The following is an 18,104-nucleotide window of genomic DNA, read 5'->3' as shown; positions in this document are numbered from 1 at the left end:
AGTGGATCTGGTGGTGGTTGCCAATTTGCAGGCTCGTCATTAAATTATGGTTATCAACTGAAGACTCGGCCAGATTTGATGGTCATTTCCTGGAACCATCGAGCGGCAAATGTCCATGTCCCACCAGGACCGCATGCTAGCGCAATGCAGATCAACTAAGCATGTCCCAATTTGACCTACGGGCTGATATTTTTACAACTGTAGGCGGAAAGGCTTCGGGAGTTCCATGGATTACTGGGAGGCACACGCCAGATCATTCCTCTCTTTACACTGATGATCATTGGTATCCCAAGTAAACGCCTGCCGATGCACCACCTACCACGACCTGTTCGTGTAATTCGTTCTCCCATTCCCCAGGAAGCCATGGCGGTCCTTTATGCCCTCCTCTTCGCAAAGTTCTCCAAGTCCGCCCTTGTGGCCACCCCTAGTACAAATTTCCTGCTTGCATCTGTCACCACCGCAAACTCCTGCTTTCCGCTGCCGTCTACTCCACCATTGAAGAATTCCTCAAGTTCTTCGAGTGGTGTCTCTGTAGTGATGACCTTGTACCTCCTGCCGCGTCGCTGGAACTTGTGCATGGCCTCTTGAACGGGGTCGCTGTCCTTGACTTTGCCTTCTTTGAGAAGTTGCTGGAGATGCGGGATGCTAATGTATCCAAGCAGTGCGCGATTCGCTTCGGCAATGACAGTGAGGTGTGTATAATCACGCTCAAGGCCGGACATGAGTGCCCATGAGATTGGGTCGGTGGGCTTGACGGAGAGGGCGGGCGGGGGATCGAGGTCTTCTACTGTGGCCTACCAGCTGTCAGTCAGGCATAGAGCAACGGCCGCTGCACCAACATACGCCTCGGTATTTGTTTGCCCATAGTGCCTGATAGTCGCCATTTGGTACGTCGCTCGCGGTGCTTGGATCCGCTGCCATAGTGCTCGCTGGGTAGTACGTAAATATGGTGGGGATGCTTATTGCGCAACTTTGTGCCCAGATTGAGAGCCGCAGATGCTCGGGCCTGCAATTACATCACGCTAAGCATGCAGAAGCGGGCTTTAGCGGGTAAGGCTTTTGCAATATTTGGAGCGTGTGACAAAAGTCACAGGTGGCTGTGAAGACCCAGCACAAGCCTGCGGTTGCAACCCTCGAGATTACAGGAATGCATGCCTCGGCCTTGGACTGGACTGCGCTTTCGATATTGCACTTGATTCTGCTTCCTGTGAATGTGCCTTGGAATTGCGCACAGCCATGTCTATGCTGTACATTTATTCCACGTAGCCCTGCTTGTGCCAGTGTTTGGTTTTGCAGTTGATGCCACACGTGATGAGCACTAGCGATAACTGCAGGTCACTCGCTCGTGAGAGCCGCCCACTTCTAACACCATCAACGCCCTCAACCCTGCCAGCGAAGGAACATCTTGTGTCCTTGTTGCACAGTACCCAAGTGGCTAGCCCCTGTGCTGGCGTCAGATTGATCCCGATACCAGGACAGCACGATGGCTCCCCCGACGCACCGCTACCCCTCGCTCGATCGCTCCTATAAATCGCCCCGACGGACGGCAATTGTGTGAAATGCGTGTCTAGATACATGCACTGCAAGTGCGTGCAGCTGGAAATTCTGAGCTTCTAGGGTGTACAAATATTTACAGTGGCTCTCGAAGTCGTTGCTAGCCCGCCGGGATAGGAAGCAGCAGCAGCAGCAGCAGCAGCTCTGGACATACTCTATGAGCCATACAACGGCCGGGCAGCGCAACAACACTCATCTTACCGCGCCATAACTTGGCTATGGTAGCTGTTAGCCAAGATGTGTTTCGCATCTATACGAGTAGCTTGCAGTCGCCCATTTCAACATGCCAGTGCACTCGACAGGAAGTCCGGCTGTTTAAATAGCTAGCATGACGACAGATCGTCGCGGATCGACTGATTGCAAGCGGAAGCCCAAGGCAAGCCCAAGTGCCTCGGTCGTGTGCTGCACCAGAAAGATGACTACTGGCTTATCGATATCTAACACGGGAACGGAAATGCCCAGCCCCCGGGATCGTGATAATCTGGGGCAGTTGTTCAGCCCAGATCTGTCTATGCAGAGGTAAAGAGACAATCCTGACTCAAGTTTCGATCTGAAGATGGGTGTTCTGTTCGCAGTGCAGCTCATACAGCTAATCTGTTCGGATCACGAGGTCTACACAACTATCGGGTTACGACTAAACTCGAATACCCTAACTAAGTGAAACATCTCTATCGGATACTAATTACATATTCCAGCATATCCGCAATAACCCACCTTGACATATGCTCCTCTATAAGACGAATTGGCTCCAAAAAGCTTATAACACTCGGGTCGTACTCTCTAGAACCCATCAAGGGAGTAGCGGCTGGTAATCCTCCCTGTTTGTGACGCCGTTAGCCGATCCTTTAATATCGTCACTTTCAGCATGACGGAAACAAGATCCTTGGAAGAGATGGAGTCAGGCAAGTCTGAAGATGGTAATGGGGTAACGAGAGCATACAACACCACACTTCCTGACACGAGTTTTTGTCTTATCGTAAGATATGCGGAAGTGAGCCACTCAGCATACGGATCATGTAGGCATTACTTGAAAAACGGCAGGCTTTATGGGCACCTATAAGTCACGGAGAGCTGAGAATCAAATATTGATGGATCGCTGAAAACTGGAGTTGCGCCATTCTGTCTTATTCCTGCGGCCGATGTACCAGCTGCAGTCGGCCTTGGTACAGATTTGCGCAAGGTTCTAGGTATTTCCTCTCGCGACCCTGTGTTCCATCAGTCTCTTCAGTGTATGGTAAAAGACTGCGTACTTGAGGTATGGGCCTCGACAGAGGTAAGTAGGCGAAAACATGTCCGTATAGAAAACAGACATAGAGAAATCACCACAGGAGCGAGATACGAATACAGTGAGTGATTGCTCGTTCCCCAGGATAGACGTGTGTTCAAGCTGACGAAGGCTGAAGTGTAGTTGAAATGCAAATCATCCCTGACAAGCCTACCAAGAGCAAGTCCAAGACCCCGCAGCTCAGCGTTCCTATGTGTTGCAACCATTCTGACTGTCCCATGATGACCAACATCAGACAGAATATCATGATCCACTGACGACAAGCGTACAGATTGTGCAATATGAGAAAGAGCTAGGGACAATAATCTAGAAGAGTATTAATTCTTCCAACAACGTGCGCGTTCACCGGGGGACTTCTTACGACAAGTTGCAGGTGCATGCCAGGTGAAGCCAATCGACCGTCCATTGCGCCTCAGCAAGAGTAAAAGGGAACCGCCGAAAGAGCTGTGTCGGTAGAGGAGACTCTTCGCATAGAGACCATCTGCAAGCCCCTTGCGTTGAGTTCGTGACTGTGGGTTGGCTGGCTGAAAAAGCGTGGCAGCTTCGTACTCCAGCACGGACCTAAGTCATCGCATCCCGCCAAACCTTGGAAGGCGGCGATAGCAGCAGTAGCCAACACCCACAACACAGCAAACACTCCACACGCTTGCTGCAACATTGTTAGAAGGTGGTCGGTACATCTCAAGGTGGCAGTGAATCACCTCGAAATTTTTCTCGACCGGTAACACGCCCGTTGCGGGCAGACCGACCAACGTCACGTGCTGCGCCTGGCGTCGCTGGAAAGTTGAAGAGTTGCGTCTCCGATCTCTTCTCTCTCGCCCTCCCCACATCACCATAAAACAACCCAGCCACCTCACCCACCGCGCATCATCAATCCGCGCTGTCAACCATCAACCACGCGGTCTTGCTGTCGCACTCATCCCATCAACGTCTTAAATCGCGACCTTGCGCATCACTTACGCGTCGACTCGACATCACACAAACGTGAGCGTGACTCGCACAATGGCGGAGGAGGCGAAATCACCCGTTCCTGTGGACGCCACAAACATCACAGGGGAGGCGACGCGCTCCACGGATGCTGTTGCTCAGCCTGCCGTCGCAGAGGCAAACCCGGCTGATGACGGCGTTGTAGCTACCTCTGGCGTTGCTGAAGGTAAGAGACCGTTCTTTGCAAATCGGCGAAGAGGATGTTAACATGATTGTCTATTAGTGCCTGAAAACAAAGACACTCAAGAAGATGTTGCTAGCAAGGATGATGTCACCACTGACGCGCAGGCAGCGCCTGTCGCTGCAAGCGATGATGCAGGTGAGTGGTAGACAGCCCAGCTAACTAGAGGCGATAGAGACTGGTCTTGCTCTTTACGCTCATGTACTGACATATTCTTGTAGATGCCACACCTGCCTCCGACGCGCCAGCGACCAATGGTACCCCGGCCCCCAAAAAGGCTCGCAAGTCAGGCGCTGGCATTCCAGAACACAAGAAGAAAACACCGGCTAAGAAGGCAAAGAAGGCTCCTGAGCTTCGCCTGAATGTGTCGCCGGGAGACATGCACATGGTTGCTATGCGTGGATACCAACCATGGCCGGTCATTGTATGTGACGAGGAAATGCTCCCCGAGTCACTTCTCAGCAAGCGTCCTGTCAGTGCTAGGCGTATCGACGGCACATACCGAGAAGACTTTCTTGAGGGTGGCAAAAACGCCAAAGATAGACGGTACCCTATCATGTTTTTGGGTACAAACGAGTTGTGAGTAAATAACGATCTACGTTTCTGTACGATAGGTTGTTGACCAAAGTTGGCAGTGCATGGCAAGTCAACACTGATCTGTTGCCGTTCGATCTCGACGAGGTGAAGAAGGACGTAGAGACTGGCAACCAGGGGAAGAGGAACAAAGCCCTTTGGGAAGCATATCAAATTGCTGCTGAGGGCCATGACTTGGCATATTTCAAAGAGATGCTCTCTGCCCATGAGTCTGCGATGCAAGAAGACCTTGAACAGAAGGAGCAGAAAGAGCAACAGAAGAAGGAGAAGGCCGAGAAGGCCTCTAGGCGCAAGAGTACAGCAGCCGCAACATCAGAAACCGCTGATGCGGAAGAGACTGGTGATGCTGCTGCTTCAGCTAAGAAGACCAAGGCTGCAAAGAAGCGCAAGAATGACGGCGAGAGTGATGGCGAGAGCGGAAAGGTATGCATCACATCCATGAATCGATTTGCAACTACTGACTTGGCGACAGTTCGCAAAGACTCTCAAGACCAAGCTCAAGCTGACGACAAAAACACCAAAAGAGGCATCTGCTGCGAAGACGAAGAAGGAGCCCAAGTCAAAGAAGAAAGCCAGCGAGGAGGCTGAGCCTGCAGCACCCGAGGAGCCAGCCATGACTGAAGAAGAGTGGTTACAGAAGCGCGAGAAGCAAGTTCTCTACCTCCGACACCGCCTCCAAAAGGGCTTTTTGTCCCGCGACCAGGCACCTAAAGATGAAGATATGACAAGCATGTCCGAGTATCTGAAGCAGCTTGAAGCTCATGCAGATCTTGAGGCTGAAGTTATCAAGAAGACCAAGGTCCACAAGGTTCTTCGGGCTATTATCAAGCTTGAATCTATTCCAATGGAGGAAGAATTCGCTTTCAAGAAGCGTTCGACTGAACTCCTTACCAAATGGAATAGCGTATTAGCATCCGATACAGAGCCGGCTGGTGCGAACGGTGTCAAGAATGAAGAACGCGAGAAGTCCGAATCTGCAGAGAAGACTGCGGAAAAGAGCAACGAGGAGACAGCAGTGAAAAAGGATGATGCCGCCTCAGAGAGTATTTCGAAGACAACCGATGCGGAAGGCGACGTCGTTATGGCAGAAGCAGACAAAGAAGACAGCAGGGAGGTATCTGCGCCTCAAGTTCAGGCGAAGACCAGCGAAGAGGCTACCGACAAAACCCCTGCTGAAGACAAGATTGACGGGGTTGCCGGAACTACAGACGCTATCATTGCCTAAATCATCATCAGGCTGCGATGTCAACTAAGGGAATGTAGATGTTCCTCCTCCCATTTCTGCTACTATCAGCCCTCTTAGTAGGACTGCACCCTATTGCTTCATAGCTATTGCGGCTTTGTTGGCTTTGTTGAGCGAGTCTAGAACGCCCTCATATGGAAGATTATCTCAGGCGTACACTAGCTTTTACGGGGTTTGAATGACGCCGCCATTTCTAATATTTATGCCTAAAGTGCTGAGCGGGCATACTGCTGTCTATGCTCGATGGGAGATATACGAGCTAATTTCTGCTGCCCATATTTACCTTCTTGGGCGGCTTCTTGCCGAACGGTAGCTAGTTGAGTACAAACATGTCTTTGCAAATTGAACAATAAATACCAATACTTTCCAGCCCCAATGTGCATGTTCCTCAGTATGCTCATTCGGGTACGCGGCTGGCTATGCTGTCACTGCTGTTCCTCTCTGCAATGCGCCCCGTTTGTGTAGTTGCTAGATGTGGCGCGTCGCGTCAATTGCCCCACCATCATTATGACGTCCCTATGCGTTGAGCTCCATAACAAAACCATGCGGAAAGCGTACAACATTGTTCTTACAACCGAGTCTTTACAGCCCCTCTTGTGGTTCTCCTGTTCGATATTCAAATCTAATAATTCAGAAGTATTCCAAAATGGCCGGCGCATCAAGGAAAGACCTTCTCAAGAAGGTGTACAATATGGTACCGCCTATGCTCGAGAGCTTCCACAAGGGTATGGAGACTGCTCTGGGTTCTAGAATGCGTGTCTAATCCATTTGTACAGGTCAATTGGGTCGTGTAGCAGTCATTGGTGGCAGTGAAGATTACACTGGCGCACCCTACTTCTCCGCCATGGCCTCTGCAAAATTGGGTTGCGATATGGTACTATCTCCCAGAAACCCTCATGCGAGGAGATCCGCTGACACTACTTTAGTCTCACGTTATATGTGAGCCGGGAGCCGGCGCTGTCATCAAGACCTACTCCCCTAACCTCATGGTACACCCTTACATGCGACAATCCAAGAACCTTGCGCAATCTGAGAGCGCCGATAGTGTAAGCGCAGAAGTTGTTGGAATGCTATCGCGGCTTCATGTTGTCGTAATCGGTCCTGGCCTCGGTCGCGACAAACTCATGCAAGACACTTGCGCAAAGGTGATTGAAGAGGCTAGGAAGCAAGGCATTCCGTTTGTACTAGATGCAGATGGTCTGTACCTTGCACAGACGAGACCTGAACTCGTCGAAGGCTGCAAAGAGTGCATCCTCACGCCCAACGTTGTGGAATTTGGGAGACTGGCCAAGGCAAAGGGCGTCAATGTTGATGAAGGCGATCCTTCAGAACTGTGCTCCAAGCTATCAAAGGCTTTTGGTGGTGTTACGATTATCCAGAAGGGCGCCAAAGACTACATTTCCAATGGTTCGCACACCCTGGTCTCGGAGGGCGAGGGCGGATTGAAGCGCTCGGGTGGCCAGGGCGATACTCTAACAGGTAGTTTGGCGACTCTGCTAGCCTACAGGAAGGCATACCATGACAAGCTGTGGGATATTGGGACTGAGATGTCAAGGAGCGAGACGTTGGCTCTTGCAGCATATGGTGGTTCGTGTATCACAAGAGAATGCTCGAAGTTGGCCTTCAAGGAGAAGGGCAGATCACTGCAGGCCAGTGATTTGACGGAACATGTTCATACTGCGTTCCTCAACGTTATTGGAGAGAGGGAGGAGACGCCAATGCTATAGATGGTGCCCAAAGAGTTCGATATTGGAGGTTGAACCTACTCAGTCGAGGTAAGACTGGGCGATTGTAAGATAAATACATGATAGCGTTGATTCTTCGTATACATTCCGAGGCGATGGCTTGAAGTACATATTCTGGAATGAGTATCTGGAAGATGAGAGGAATAACTGCTGTACGTTTGGAAAGTGAACAAATGAAAGTGAACATTCTGATGTTCATGATGAAATCCTCTTGACTTCTACGCCTGATCTATACCAAAATTGCAATTAAAAGAAAGAGAAGGTCCCTTTGCTCATAATCACGGGCCAGCCTTGATTCATAGAGCGAAACATTTAAGCGAGAGATCCTCCAAGCACCCAGACTTCACCGTTGGCGACCTTGTCGGCGATACTCTTGATTTCGATGTTGGCTGGTTGGATCTGCAGGATTCGATTAGCTCAGAATCTTATAGTGCTTGCTAAATGAAAAAAAAAGCATTGGAAAGCAATCATTAGCAACACCACGAAGAAAAGTAGTATGAAGGTACATCTCGATGTAGCCAAAAGGAAAACAACCCAGGAAAAAAAGAACCTGGGGTATCTGGCTGAAGCCAGACGAATGCTGATGAGAGTGGGACTCGAACCCACGCCACTTTCGTGACCAGGAATATGATGTTAAGAAGACCTTAACCTGGCGCCATAACCAACTCGGCCATCTCACCAATTGTTTTGGTTGTATGATGGGAATTTTGGAAACTGCATCGAATATGTTCGTGGGCAGTTGGGCCGAGACGCGAATGGCCGCCTGCGGTCCGGTGGGGCAACTCCGAATGCAATGCAGACCACTGTACTGACGAGCATGGGTATGCTTACCTTCTTTTGGCCGTTTTTAGACTCCCACCAGATCTCGTTGCCAGCAAGTGTCTTGATTTTCTTGCCCTCTTCCCACGGACTTTCGGGTATGATGTGCCGCTGGACGAAGCGCTCGATGTTGCTCTTCGCGCGGTCTTCTCCGCTAGCGCCCTGGTAAGCTTCGGCGCCTAGTTTGTTGTAGTCTTCTGGGTCTTCCCATGGTTTCCTCTTCAAGTCGCGCATGACGCTGTTGTGAGGAGCGAGTACAGTGGCGTTCTGCGCTGCGTCGTCTAATCGTCCGGCTACGGCGTTGATGTCCCTTGTCAAGCCGCTGAAGATAGCAATCTCCTGTGTGTTTCCGATGACATCGGATATGATGACGCCAGTTGAGACCTGCCCCTCTGGTTTGCCCATGATGTAGTCGCGAAGCGGTGATTGCTCGGTGAGGATGTGGAGCGAGTTGACGATGCCGTCGAAGGGGCGGGACTCAGCTGAGCAAGCGAAGATCAGAGAAATAGTAGCAAGAGGGTATACGAAGAAAGATCCGGATTTCATGATGGCTTAAGCGGGGTGCATTAGGGTGTTGCTGGAGGGTTGTTTGTGAGCGCGGCGGTTGGCGTGGGCAGCACACACGTCATGCCGCGGTGAAGCCAAGACCTCGTGCTCACGCGAATGATCGTCGGCCCTCTTTTCGAGCTCGGGGACTGATTCCTCTTCTCCTTGCACTCATGTCTCGGCCAACGTGAAATTCCGCGCCTTTGAGCGCGTCGCTGTTTGACCCAACTCTCTGAGCAGATAATAAAAAATTATGGCACTGCAAATTCCAACAGTCACGGTCGTAAGTGTAATCAATGTTCTCAAACCCCTAAGAAGATACTAAGAAAACAGTAGGATGATCTGCTTGCTTTTCACGCGCAGCACTTTCCCCACGCGTCAACGCCTGAGTATATTCTCTATGGTGTAAACCACGAGCCGGAGGCGGCTGAAGAGTATTACGACGAAGACGACGATGGACTCGGCTACTACCCCGACGGGACCAAGCGCACCCTGACCGAAGAGCAAATTGCTATGTTCCGACACTCGGAAATCCAAGCCATCCTTCGCAAACGGCGATTAGAGAAAGAGAATGGCGAATCTTCTGACTGTAAATCTGCTGCCGAAAAGCTGTCTCCCGATGTTGCCAGCCCAGCGCAAGAGGGTTCTTCGCATGTGGCAGATGATTCGCAACAGGCTCAGTCCAAGGAGTCAGGGCAAGCAAATAAGCAACAATGGGCCACAACCAGTGCGAAGAGCAAAGCCAAAGCCAAAAGGAAGAGAGATAGATATGCGAAGAGGAGAAAAGAGGTTAGGCTGCAGAAGGGCCTGCCGAGAAGAAGGAGCGGTCGCAATGGTCCAGGCAGTGATTACAGTGACGACGAGAGTGATGAGTGGGATCCATGGCACCAGGCGAATGGGCCGGATGCGCAAAAGGACGACACCCTGGATCTAGACTATTGAACCGGACAACTCTTCCATTATAGTTGCTCGTCTTGGCCTATCCTCCATCGCGGCTATCCGCTTTCAACAGCATTGCTCTAATGCTCTTGCGCAAACAAGCTTATAGTCCACACACCGAAGTCTATCTGTGAGTGTTTCCTTTTCCTTTACCCCATGTGCAATGATGAAACTTCGTTATCGTCATCCTTAGGCGGAGACTGTGCAGGGCTTGAGACGAGAGTGAAAGACTGCTTGCAGCCTGAACTCTCGACTCGTCTAGCGCTGTCAATGGCGAGTTTACAATCTTCTCTCTGAGCACTTCCTCGTCGCCTTCACTGTTGAGTATGTCATGCGTAATAATGTACTGACATGAAGACTAGGTGCTGGCTTCCCTTCAGTAATATTGATGCGAGTTGCGGGTATATATGAAGGTGTGGTTTTAGTGAAGGCTTGAGCTTCTGCCATGATAGTTCTATGTAGCATAGACATTGTGAGAGCCTTCTATTACCTTGCTATCCCAATGGGATATGATTGAGTAGTTATTAGTTAATGCTCCATCACTAAAAGATACACTCTCTCCTTCACACTCACTATCACTGTGTTTGCTCCTCGCTCAACCCACAGTACTGCGCTAGTGGGACGCGATTTCCTGCGAGGGACTCGTTGCCCTTTCCTTCACCGCAGCAATCTCACTTAGCTCTTCTACCTTCCGTCCTCAACTTATTTCTCCAACACAACCTTGCTAGTCAACCAGCCACTCTCGACATCATCATGGCGCCCCAAAAGCCTGCTGCCAACGATACGGCTCCAAAAGCGAAGAAGACTCCTACTGACAAGCAGAGCAAAGACAAGGTTGTGAAGAGGCGTGCGCGCGGATACCACACCTTCAGGAATGGCATGCTTAACGTCACACCCAAGGGCGGAGAGTAGGATGTGTAAGCACATCATGATTAGAATTTGCAGGAGGCAACTAATATCCGTCAGTGTCAAAGCCAACCAGCAGTCGCCTCTACTTCGTCTCCCGCCCGAGGTAAGGAACTACTCGCCATTCATGTATGCAGTAAATATTGACTATGCAGATTCGCAACATGATATGGGAGCTCGTGCTTGCCGGAAGAGTGTGCACACTGGATTACGACAAAGCCGGCCATGTTTCCATGTCCTCGCCAAAGGCTCCCACTGGGATTTCTCTTTTACGAGTATGCCGTCAGATCTATGCAGAAGCAGCCAATATTCCACTGCAACAGAACACGTCCTCCTTCTCGACGTGTTACAACATACATAAATGGTTTGTAGTTCTCAACAAGGGCCAACGCAACCAGGTTACTTCCCTCCGATTTGAGGATAAACTCGTAAAAGATTTTTCAGACTTTGTATACTCCATGACCTATCTGGTATAAAGGAGATAGCTTTCTCTATTTTATTGTCACCAAAGATCGAAGAGTCTGCTAAGCAATCGACGAAAAGAAGATTACGTTTGGAGATAGAAGCCTTGATTCATCATCTGTTTCCAGATGTTAGAGTTGAGGTGAAGTTTCCGAACTTGCATCAAAGACACCTTGACGATTGATAAGTCTTAAACATGATGCATTAATACAGATAGAGACTAATATAGGAATCTGATTAGGGTCGGTATTTCCTACACTTAAGGAATCGAATGGCATCTCGTATGAGCAGCCTCATGGCACGGTTGCGATAAATGGTATCATGTATGTGATGGTTGAGACCTGGAGCGATATGCATCCATTTGACTTCAAGGTTCTGGCTTCTTCAAAGTCATGCAACCGAATTTCATAATGCAATGGCGACTCTCATTTCCTCTTTTCGCTAGAAAACTGCAACATGGCAAATGTACTGCTTTATATCATTTTTGCAAATCGAGATTACAATTTCCTCATCATCTGTTTTTCCCTTTACTCATTGCCTAACCCAGACTCCAGTGCTGAAAACCTCGAAAAAGTCAGCCAGAGTGTGTCCAGTCAAGCTTTCTTACGATACAACAAGTTCTCTCGAATATAGTCCGCTAGGTGTCCAAAGATGGGCGGGCGAGTTACTTCATCTCGGCAATTATATATCAAGAGGCGAGAAGGATCATGGGAAAGCCGTGCACAAGGAATGAAGCTGGGTAGGTTTATTCTGGAATCAAATTTTGCATGTTCTGTCGAGCATAGTTACAGAAGCCGGTTACACGGCACGTATATATGAAATCAGGTTCCTCCAACCCGTGTCTGTCCACTCTTTTCATAGTCAAATACTGACTATCCACCCTACCAAGTCACGAGTATCTACTTCTGAACATAGTTCGTAAGAGTCTTTGCGCAAGAGATCGAAAAGGAGCTCCCGAAGTTCTTGCTCTCCTTTGTCTGTTCCGTAAGGATCGGGTTCCTGCTCAAAGTCGGTTTTCTGCTCAAAGTGTTCGTCCCAGACAATTCGCATGCTGATTTTGGATATATTCTTCAGAAATATTAGTGGATAAACGATGGCCAAGTACGCGGTGTATGAGGAGAAGGCGTTTGGATCCTTGCGTAGCTCGTCAACAATTTCGTATAGCGCAGGCGCAACCGCCCTGAAATCGAGCAATAAGTCACAGACATCAAGGCCGATATCGAGTTTTTTGATAGACGGTAGCATGAGCGACAACAAGTCTATGCCTTCTGGGATATCTTTGAGGAGCGCTCTGAAGATCTTGAGTCTACTGTGTGATCCATCCTCGTCGATACGTCGGAGATATTCAGAGTAATTCGAGACTTGAGGCACTGTCACAATCAAAACACACCCATCGTTTGCATTGTATTTTCTTTGAGTCGACAAGACTTAATACTCGTAGCTTTCGCAAGTAGACATGCTTGATGCGCTTTCGAATGTCGAATGGAACTTTTTTATAGAAGACACTCAGAAGAGAGTGATACGGCTCCGAGTTGCTGATGAACACCCAACGAAACGATTGTATAGTGAGATACAGTGCTGCTTCTTTGTAAACATCCGCTAGATACCACTTCGCTAGTGTTGCCAGAAGGTCTAGAGCCGGTGACTTGAGTGACTGCTTGTTGTCATGCGCAAGTTCGACCTCGATGTCTGTGATGTTGTCGTCCTCATCATTGTTGTCATTGTTACTTACTGCCCACTTGAAGACCATCTGCTTGATTTCCAAGGGCATTCGCCGAGCGAAGCTATCCTCGAATGTACCATCTTTCGTTGTCATCTTGGACAATGGATTCGTAATCGGAGCAAAGCAGCGGCGTCTTGTTCGGCTGACTTCTTCGATTGTGGTATTAGAGTTTAGAAATGTAGAAATAGACATCGTTCAAGAGCGGAATTTAGATCCTGCGCGTCCGTGTACTAGTGAGTATAAAGTAAAGGTGAGAGCGTTGTAGTCGAGATGCGGTACGTGCACAGGAAACGAGCTTTACCGTGAATCTATCATAGCTGATAGAGAATCCCGAATGTTTCTAACGTATTTGCAGGTTTCTCAGACTGATTGCATGTAATCTGAAGGTCTAGTAGTGTGATGTTGCAGCTTAGAAGCTCGTCGTACGGGTTCGCCTATCTGTGCGAACCATGACGTACCCCACCCCCACGTTTTCCAAAGTGGGGGAAAGGACCCTTCTTGCACTTGCAACATCTCGGCCGCGCAGCGAACATCGGAAACAGTGCCGGGTGTCTTCTTCCTCCACCGGAATCTAGAGGCTGTGGGCTAGGCCTCCCATGCAACGCGCCAATGAGTCACTTATAAAGACGGGGACTGTTGCGACTACAACGCTTAAACCCGGGACGGGTTTAACGTCCCCACTAACTATGCAGGCAATCACCTGTCTTTTGTACGTTGCGATTCTTCTCGTCCTCTTCTTCTTTTTCTTCTCTATCTTCTCTTGATTCACCATTTCGTGGCTGTTGGAACCGCATATTCCATCATCCACGAGTGAGTTGACTCGGGGCTTTCTACTCCGGCACCATCCGTCGTACATCGCCACCATGGCTCCCGTGTTCGTAACACGAATTGCGAGCTTTCTCGGTGTCCAATCACTCAATGCAACGGGAAGGGATGCTTACATTATCATTATACTGCGCTCCTTGCGCATGTTTACGGCTGGCATTCCTAGTCTTGTCCTAGCTCTGTTCTTCGCTTCGCTTGATTTCCCTGATTCAAGAATCGGAGCTTTCATGACCTTGACGTTACTCGGCGATGTCATGCTCTCCTTGCTACTTACCTTGGTCGCTGACAAGCTAGGAAGAAGAAGGATCTTGTTTATGGGCAGCGTGATGATGGCTTGCTCAGGTGTCACGTTCGCTCTTTCCGAAAATTTCTGGGTCCTCTTGATCGCAGCAGTCTTTGGCATTATTTCCGTGACCGGAGCCGATTGTGGGCCTTTCAGGGCAGTCGAGGAGAGTATACTGAGTGGATTGACAGACGAGAAGACAAGAAGTGACGTTTTGTCATGGTACGTGACGGCGACCACAATGGCTGGTGCTATAGGAGCCGAGGTTGCAGGGCGAATGGTGAACGCTTTTGAGAAGCGCAGCGGTAATGCTACCAAGGCATATCATGCTTTGTTCTGGGGGTACGCAGCCTTTGGTGCGCTTGGCAGTATACTATGTCTTGGATTGAGCAGCAGATGCGAGGCTGCTGGCGAGAGACTAGCAGAAATGAAAGAGAGAAGGAGAAAAAGTGGTGACGGAGAAGAGGGAGAAATGCTTCTGGAAGCAATGACACCGAGTACAACGGACGGGTTTGATCAGAGCGGTCAATCCTCGAGAAGACAGGAAAACCTCCGAGTAACACAATCGCCCAAGAAGAAAAGCTACTTCAGTCAAATCTCCAAAACCACACGGTCAATCATGTATAAGCTCTGGATCCTGCTTGCCGTCGACAGTTTATCGGATGGAATGACACCCTACTCGCTCATGAACTACTACGTCGACCGCAAGTTTAGCGTCTCCAAAGCTACACTCGGAGACATCACATCGGCTTCGCAGTTCCTTTGCGCAGTCGGCGCTGTTTTCGCTGGACCATTGGCTAAACGCATCGGACTTATTAACACCATGGTTTTCACGCATCTCCCTTCGTCGCTATCCATCGTTTTCATCCCTGTGCCAACAAAGCCTGCATGGACAATCGGGCTGATGGTTTTCCGCGCTGCTCTCAATAGTATGGATCAAGCTCCGCGTACAGCTTTTATTGCTGCGGTTGTCAAACCTGAGGAGCGCACAGGTGCCATGGGTATCACAAGTATGGTGCGTACTCTGGCTATGAGTGTGGGCCCGTCAATTACTGGTCTGCTCGCTGGCAGTGACAACTTCTGGGTAGCTTTCTTGGCATCGGGTACGTGTAGAATAATTTACGACATTGGACTTTGGATCTTGTTCGTCAATGTCAAGGTCGAGCAAGGTGCTGGGAGAGAGGACGAGGCGGACAGTGTGCAAGATGAAGCTTGGGACGGCTTGCTCAGTGACACTGAAAGTGATGTTAGCAGCGAGGGAAGAAAGAGCAAAGATATTGAGAGCGAAAGCAGTGTTTAGATTGTAAAGCTAATAAGAAGCGTGGATAGACTTGTTCCAAAAAAACCATCAAACAGTAACAACCCACTATAAAACTAGCATTGCCCCTTATCAGCCCGCAACAAGGTCTCGTTACAATTGTCTGTCTGCAACTGCACCTTCACAGCCTTTGCCTGTTTCTTTTTCGCGCTCAAGCTATCCTTGCCACTAAACCTCTCTTTTGTCTGGTGATCCAAACCATGGAACAGCGACACCAGCGCACTCGTCTTCCAAGCCTGAGTATCAGATGTATGCGTCATAATCATGGAAGCCAGCAAGAAGACAAGAGTAGCCAGAACAGCGGTAATGGGCAGCACCGCGAAACCCCATCGAACATGCACATACGACTCGACCGTCATGGACTTCCCGGCCGTAGGCACAGCACCCATGAAGCTGCGGAATGCCGTAGTCATGGATATAGCCAAATCGCTCATGAGCATGTCGAGTCCATTAGCATACTCGTAGTAGTTCCAGTAAAACGCGGTCAGGATATCCGTGTCGAAGAACGTCTCTCCCGACGCAATACCAACCGTGAGATTAACGACAACAGCGCGATCAGGGTCAGTGATGCTGCGGGTGAAGTCACTGGTGGTTCGGGTCGCGGAGCCGTTTGTGAAGATTGCGCCGAACCAGCCGCGGATACTCAGGAGGGCACCCATGCCAACGAGATACGCAGGGTCTTCGGATTTACTATGGATATAAACGCCATAGTCGGCGTCTGGGTCTGGAGAGCTCATATCGAGGACTGTGTGGTTCATCACGGAGTGCGTGATGTTTTCTTGATGCGTACCGTTTACTACTGATGCTGATATCGTGTTAACGCAGGCTTGCAGTGTGCACTGTGTGGCCCAGGGGTTGAGGACTCGGGGAGTGTCCTGGTGCTCTGTGCCCATGAATATGAGCTTGATGAAGGTGGAGTGAGGCATGTCGCCGTACGCGGATGGGATGAACGAAGTCATGCTGAAAACGTCGGAGCTGGTGTTGAGCAGCGCTCCTTGAGGTACTTGCCAGCCACATGAGGATACGTTGGCTGAGTCGCTTATCTCTGGTGGGCAGTATCGTGTCATGAGGGGTGTGATGTCGGTGCATTCGTGGCAAACAGCGAGCGAATCGAAGGGCTTCCATGCGCAGTTACCACTTGAGCATTGGAACTTTAGAGATGCTGCGGGCCGGTTGTTCTCTGCAAACAGGCCGTTATAGACTGCGGCTTTCAGGGGAAGTATTGGTACAAAGCCAGCTGTGAAATGTTAATAGACTGACTGATGATGTTTTCTGGGAATACTTACTACTGCTGGTATTACCCGGCAATGCACCGGTGTAGTTGACGGCTCTAGGGATGATAGCACCGACATCGCTTTCAACAGTTCGCATCTTGTACGTCGCTATCTGCTGTGCGAAGGGACCAAGAGCCAGACCAACGATAGCAACGATAGCTCCGAAAGACCCAAGCAATCTGAGCAACAAGAATGTCAGTCATAAGAAGCGAACGTTTGAAGCAGATCAACTTACCCTCCTCTACCCGTCACGATTAACTTAAGAGACCCCCAGGAACCACGACTGGCTTCGTCAAAAACCTCAATATCGGACAGCGGAGTCGGCTTTTGCTTGAAGCGAATCCATTTTGCCTGCGATATTCCACTCGAAAGGCAGACGGACATTGTAGCGTTGGCACATGTAGCCATCAAAGCGATAAGCGCGTTTAGAGTAATGTCGTGAGGCCAGTCCGGTAAAGCACGCCCGTTGTACTTGAAAACGACTCCGATGATGGAAGCAACAGCTCCGAGAGCGACGAAAATAGCCATCATCTCGAATGTCCAGGTACGAGCATGAGATGACTTGGGCTTGCCCCCAGACCTCTGGCTGGATGTTTCCGAGGTGACGGCGGTGGCATCAGTAGAAGTACTCCAGTGCGTTACATGTTTGGTGTTTCGTGTTACCACAGTAGATACTGGACTGGAATGGTTATATTCAAAATTACGATCATCTTGCCCATACCGTTCTTGAGTTGGCGAGGGTGAGTTACAGCCCTCGTTTACTGGCTCAATATCAACGTTAGGCTGGTTCTTGTGCAGATGTTGATACGCCATTGGGAGTTTGATATGGAGAAGATTCGTCCCTACGCAGAGGCTCAAGAAACTCAGAAGGGGAAATGGCTCAACATCAGTATTGATATGAGAGCTGGATTTCTGCCTTCTATTCAGCTGTCTTCCATGCCTTGGCTTCCAAGCACGATAAGCTACATCAACCTACTCCAAGGTGTGGTAAGCTCATGCCGCGGACCTTAGATTAGGTTATGCCCGTCCCGCATTGCATTAGGGCAGATGGGGGCTGAAAATATATCAACTCTGATTCGTCTCCTACTCTACAGGGATCTCCTACCGCACGGAGAAACCTGAAAATGTGTCTTAGTTGCCTAATAGAATCACACATCGTATGGATAGATGTGGTGGTACTGCATGATATACAGGGTACAAGGCTGAACAGGCGCATCGGCAGAGTTACTGAGAAGTGATCGGATGCAGAAGCTCGGCAGGCTATGTGAAGTCTTGGTATATGCATGGAACAACATGTCTGAATGCTACTGGGCGCCACAATGTTAGCAGAAGATATTCAATACATTTGGACAGAGGGAATTATTCAGCCCCGCACTTTCAGCCCCCATTATCGGCTACTACAGCTTGAATTGGCTACGTA

General features: G+C 49.7%; 9 protein-coding genes and 1 non-coding gene across 10 annotated transcripts; 5 read left to right on the top strand and 5 right to left on the bottom strand.

The window, feature by feature from the left end:
- Positions 1-16: 16 nt before the first annotated feature.
- Positions 17-934, bottom strand: COCSADRAFT_38099 (uncharacterized protein). Its single transcript, XM_007702879.1, has 2 exons — positions 844-934; positions 17-794 (listed from the first exon to the last, which is right to left on the bottom strand). Exons 1-2 carry the CDS (start codon positions 919-921, stop codon positions 375-377), a joined length of 498 nt encoding a protein of 165 aa, XP_007701069.1. The 5' UTR covers positions 922-934; the 3' UTR covers positions 17-374.
- A 2,907-nt stretch (positions 935-3,841) lies between these two features.
- COCSADRAFT_92757 (uncharacterized protein) lies at positions 3,842-5,826 on the top strand (the record flags this gene model as incomplete). The annotated part of the gene is made up of 5 exons (XM_007703256.1): positions 3,842-3,992; positions 4,050-4,145; positions 4,229-4,586; positions 4,643-5,024; positions 5,074-5,826. 5 exons carry the CDS (start codon positions 3,842-3,844, stop codon positions 5,824-5,826), a joined length of 1,740 nt encoding a protein of 579 aa, XP_007701446.1.
- A 664-nt stretch (positions 5,827-6,490) lies between these two features.
- COCSADRAFT_161745 (uncharacterized protein) lies at positions 6,491-7,571 on the top strand (the record flags this gene model as incomplete). Its single annotated transcript, XM_007703255.1, has 3 exons — positions 6,491-6,569; positions 6,621-6,718; positions 6,771-7,571. The coding sequence occupies 3 exons, from the start codon at positions 6,491-6,493 to the stop codon at positions 7,569-7,571; spliced, it is 978 nt and encodes a 325-aa protein (XP_007701445.1).
- Positions 7,572-7,901: 330 nt separating this feature from the next.
- COCSADRAFT_93410 (uncharacterized protein) lies at positions 7,902-8,954 on the bottom strand (the record flags this gene model as incomplete). Its single annotated transcript, XM_007703254.1, has 2 exons — positions 7,902-7,988; positions 8,421-8,954. 2 exons carry the CDS (start codon positions 8,952-8,954, stop codon positions 7,902-7,904), a joined length of 621 nt encoding a protein of 206 aa, XP_007701444.1.
- Positions 8,171-8,269, bottom strand: COCSADRAFT_t54. Its single transcript has one exon. It is a non-coding gene; the product is annotated as a tRNA-Leu (tRNA).
- Positions 8,955-9,207: 253 nt separating the features above from the next.
- On the top strand, positions 9,208-9,896 carry COCSADRAFT_92723 (uncharacterized protein; the record flags this gene model as incomplete). The annotated part of the gene is made up of 2 exons (XM_007703253.1): positions 9,208-9,237; positions 9,291-9,896. The coding sequence occupies 2 exons, from the start codon at positions 9,208-9,210 to the stop codon at positions 9,894-9,896; spliced, it is 636 nt and encodes a 211-aa protein (XP_007701443.1).
- A 750-nt stretch (positions 9,897-10,646) lies between these two features.
- COCSADRAFT_161742 (uncharacterized protein) lies at positions 10,647-11,275 on the top strand (the record flags this gene model as incomplete). The annotated part of the gene is made up of 3 exons (XM_007703252.1): positions 10,647-10,801; positions 10,860-10,905; positions 10,955-11,275. The coding sequence occupies 3 exons, from the start codon at positions 10,647-10,649 to the stop codon at positions 11,273-11,275; spliced, it is 522 nt and encodes a 173-aa protein (XP_007701442.1).
- Positions 11,276-12,122: 847 nt separating this feature from the next.
- On the bottom strand, positions 12,123-13,077 carry COCSADRAFT_161741 (uncharacterized protein; the record flags this gene model as incomplete). The annotated part of the gene is made up of 2 exons (XM_007703251.1): positions 12,123-12,631; positions 12,690-13,077. The coding sequence occupies 2 exons, from the start codon at positions 13,075-13,077 to the stop codon at positions 12,123-12,125; spliced, it is 897 nt and encodes a 298-aa protein (XP_007701441.1).
- Positions 13,078-13,529: 452 nt separating this feature from the next.
- On the top strand, positions 13,530-15,429 carry COCSADRAFT_339136 (uncharacterized protein). The gene has a single exon (XM_007703250.1). The coding sequence runs from the start codon at positions 13,848-13,850 to the stop codon at positions 15,390-15,392; it is 1,545 nt and encodes a 514-aa protein (XP_007701440.1). The 5' UTR covers positions 13,530-13,847; the 3' UTR covers positions 15,393-15,429.
- Positions 15,430-15,466: 37 nt separating this feature from the next.
- COCSADRAFT_92816 (uncharacterized protein) lies at positions 15,467-17,497 on the bottom strand (the record flags this gene model as incomplete). Its single annotated transcript, XM_007703249.1, has 3 exons — positions 15,467-16,647; positions 16,697-16,863; positions 16,920-17,497. 3 exons carry the CDS (start codon positions 17,495-17,497, stop codon positions 15,467-15,469), a joined length of 1,926 nt encoding a protein of 641 aa, XP_007701439.1.
- Between the last annotated feature and the right edge of the window lie 607 nt (positions 17,498-18,104).

This window comes from Bipolaris sorokiniana (genome assembly GCF_000338995.1).
Source record: "Bipolaris sorokiniana ND90Pr unplaced genomic scaffold COCSAscaffold_9, whole genome shotgun sequence".
Taxonomy (NCBI): Eukaryota; Fungi; Ascomycota; class Dothideomycetes; order Pleosporales; family Pleosporaceae; genus Bipolaris; species Bipolaris sorokiniana.
This window is presented reverse-complemented; position numbering and strand designations above follow the sequence as displayed.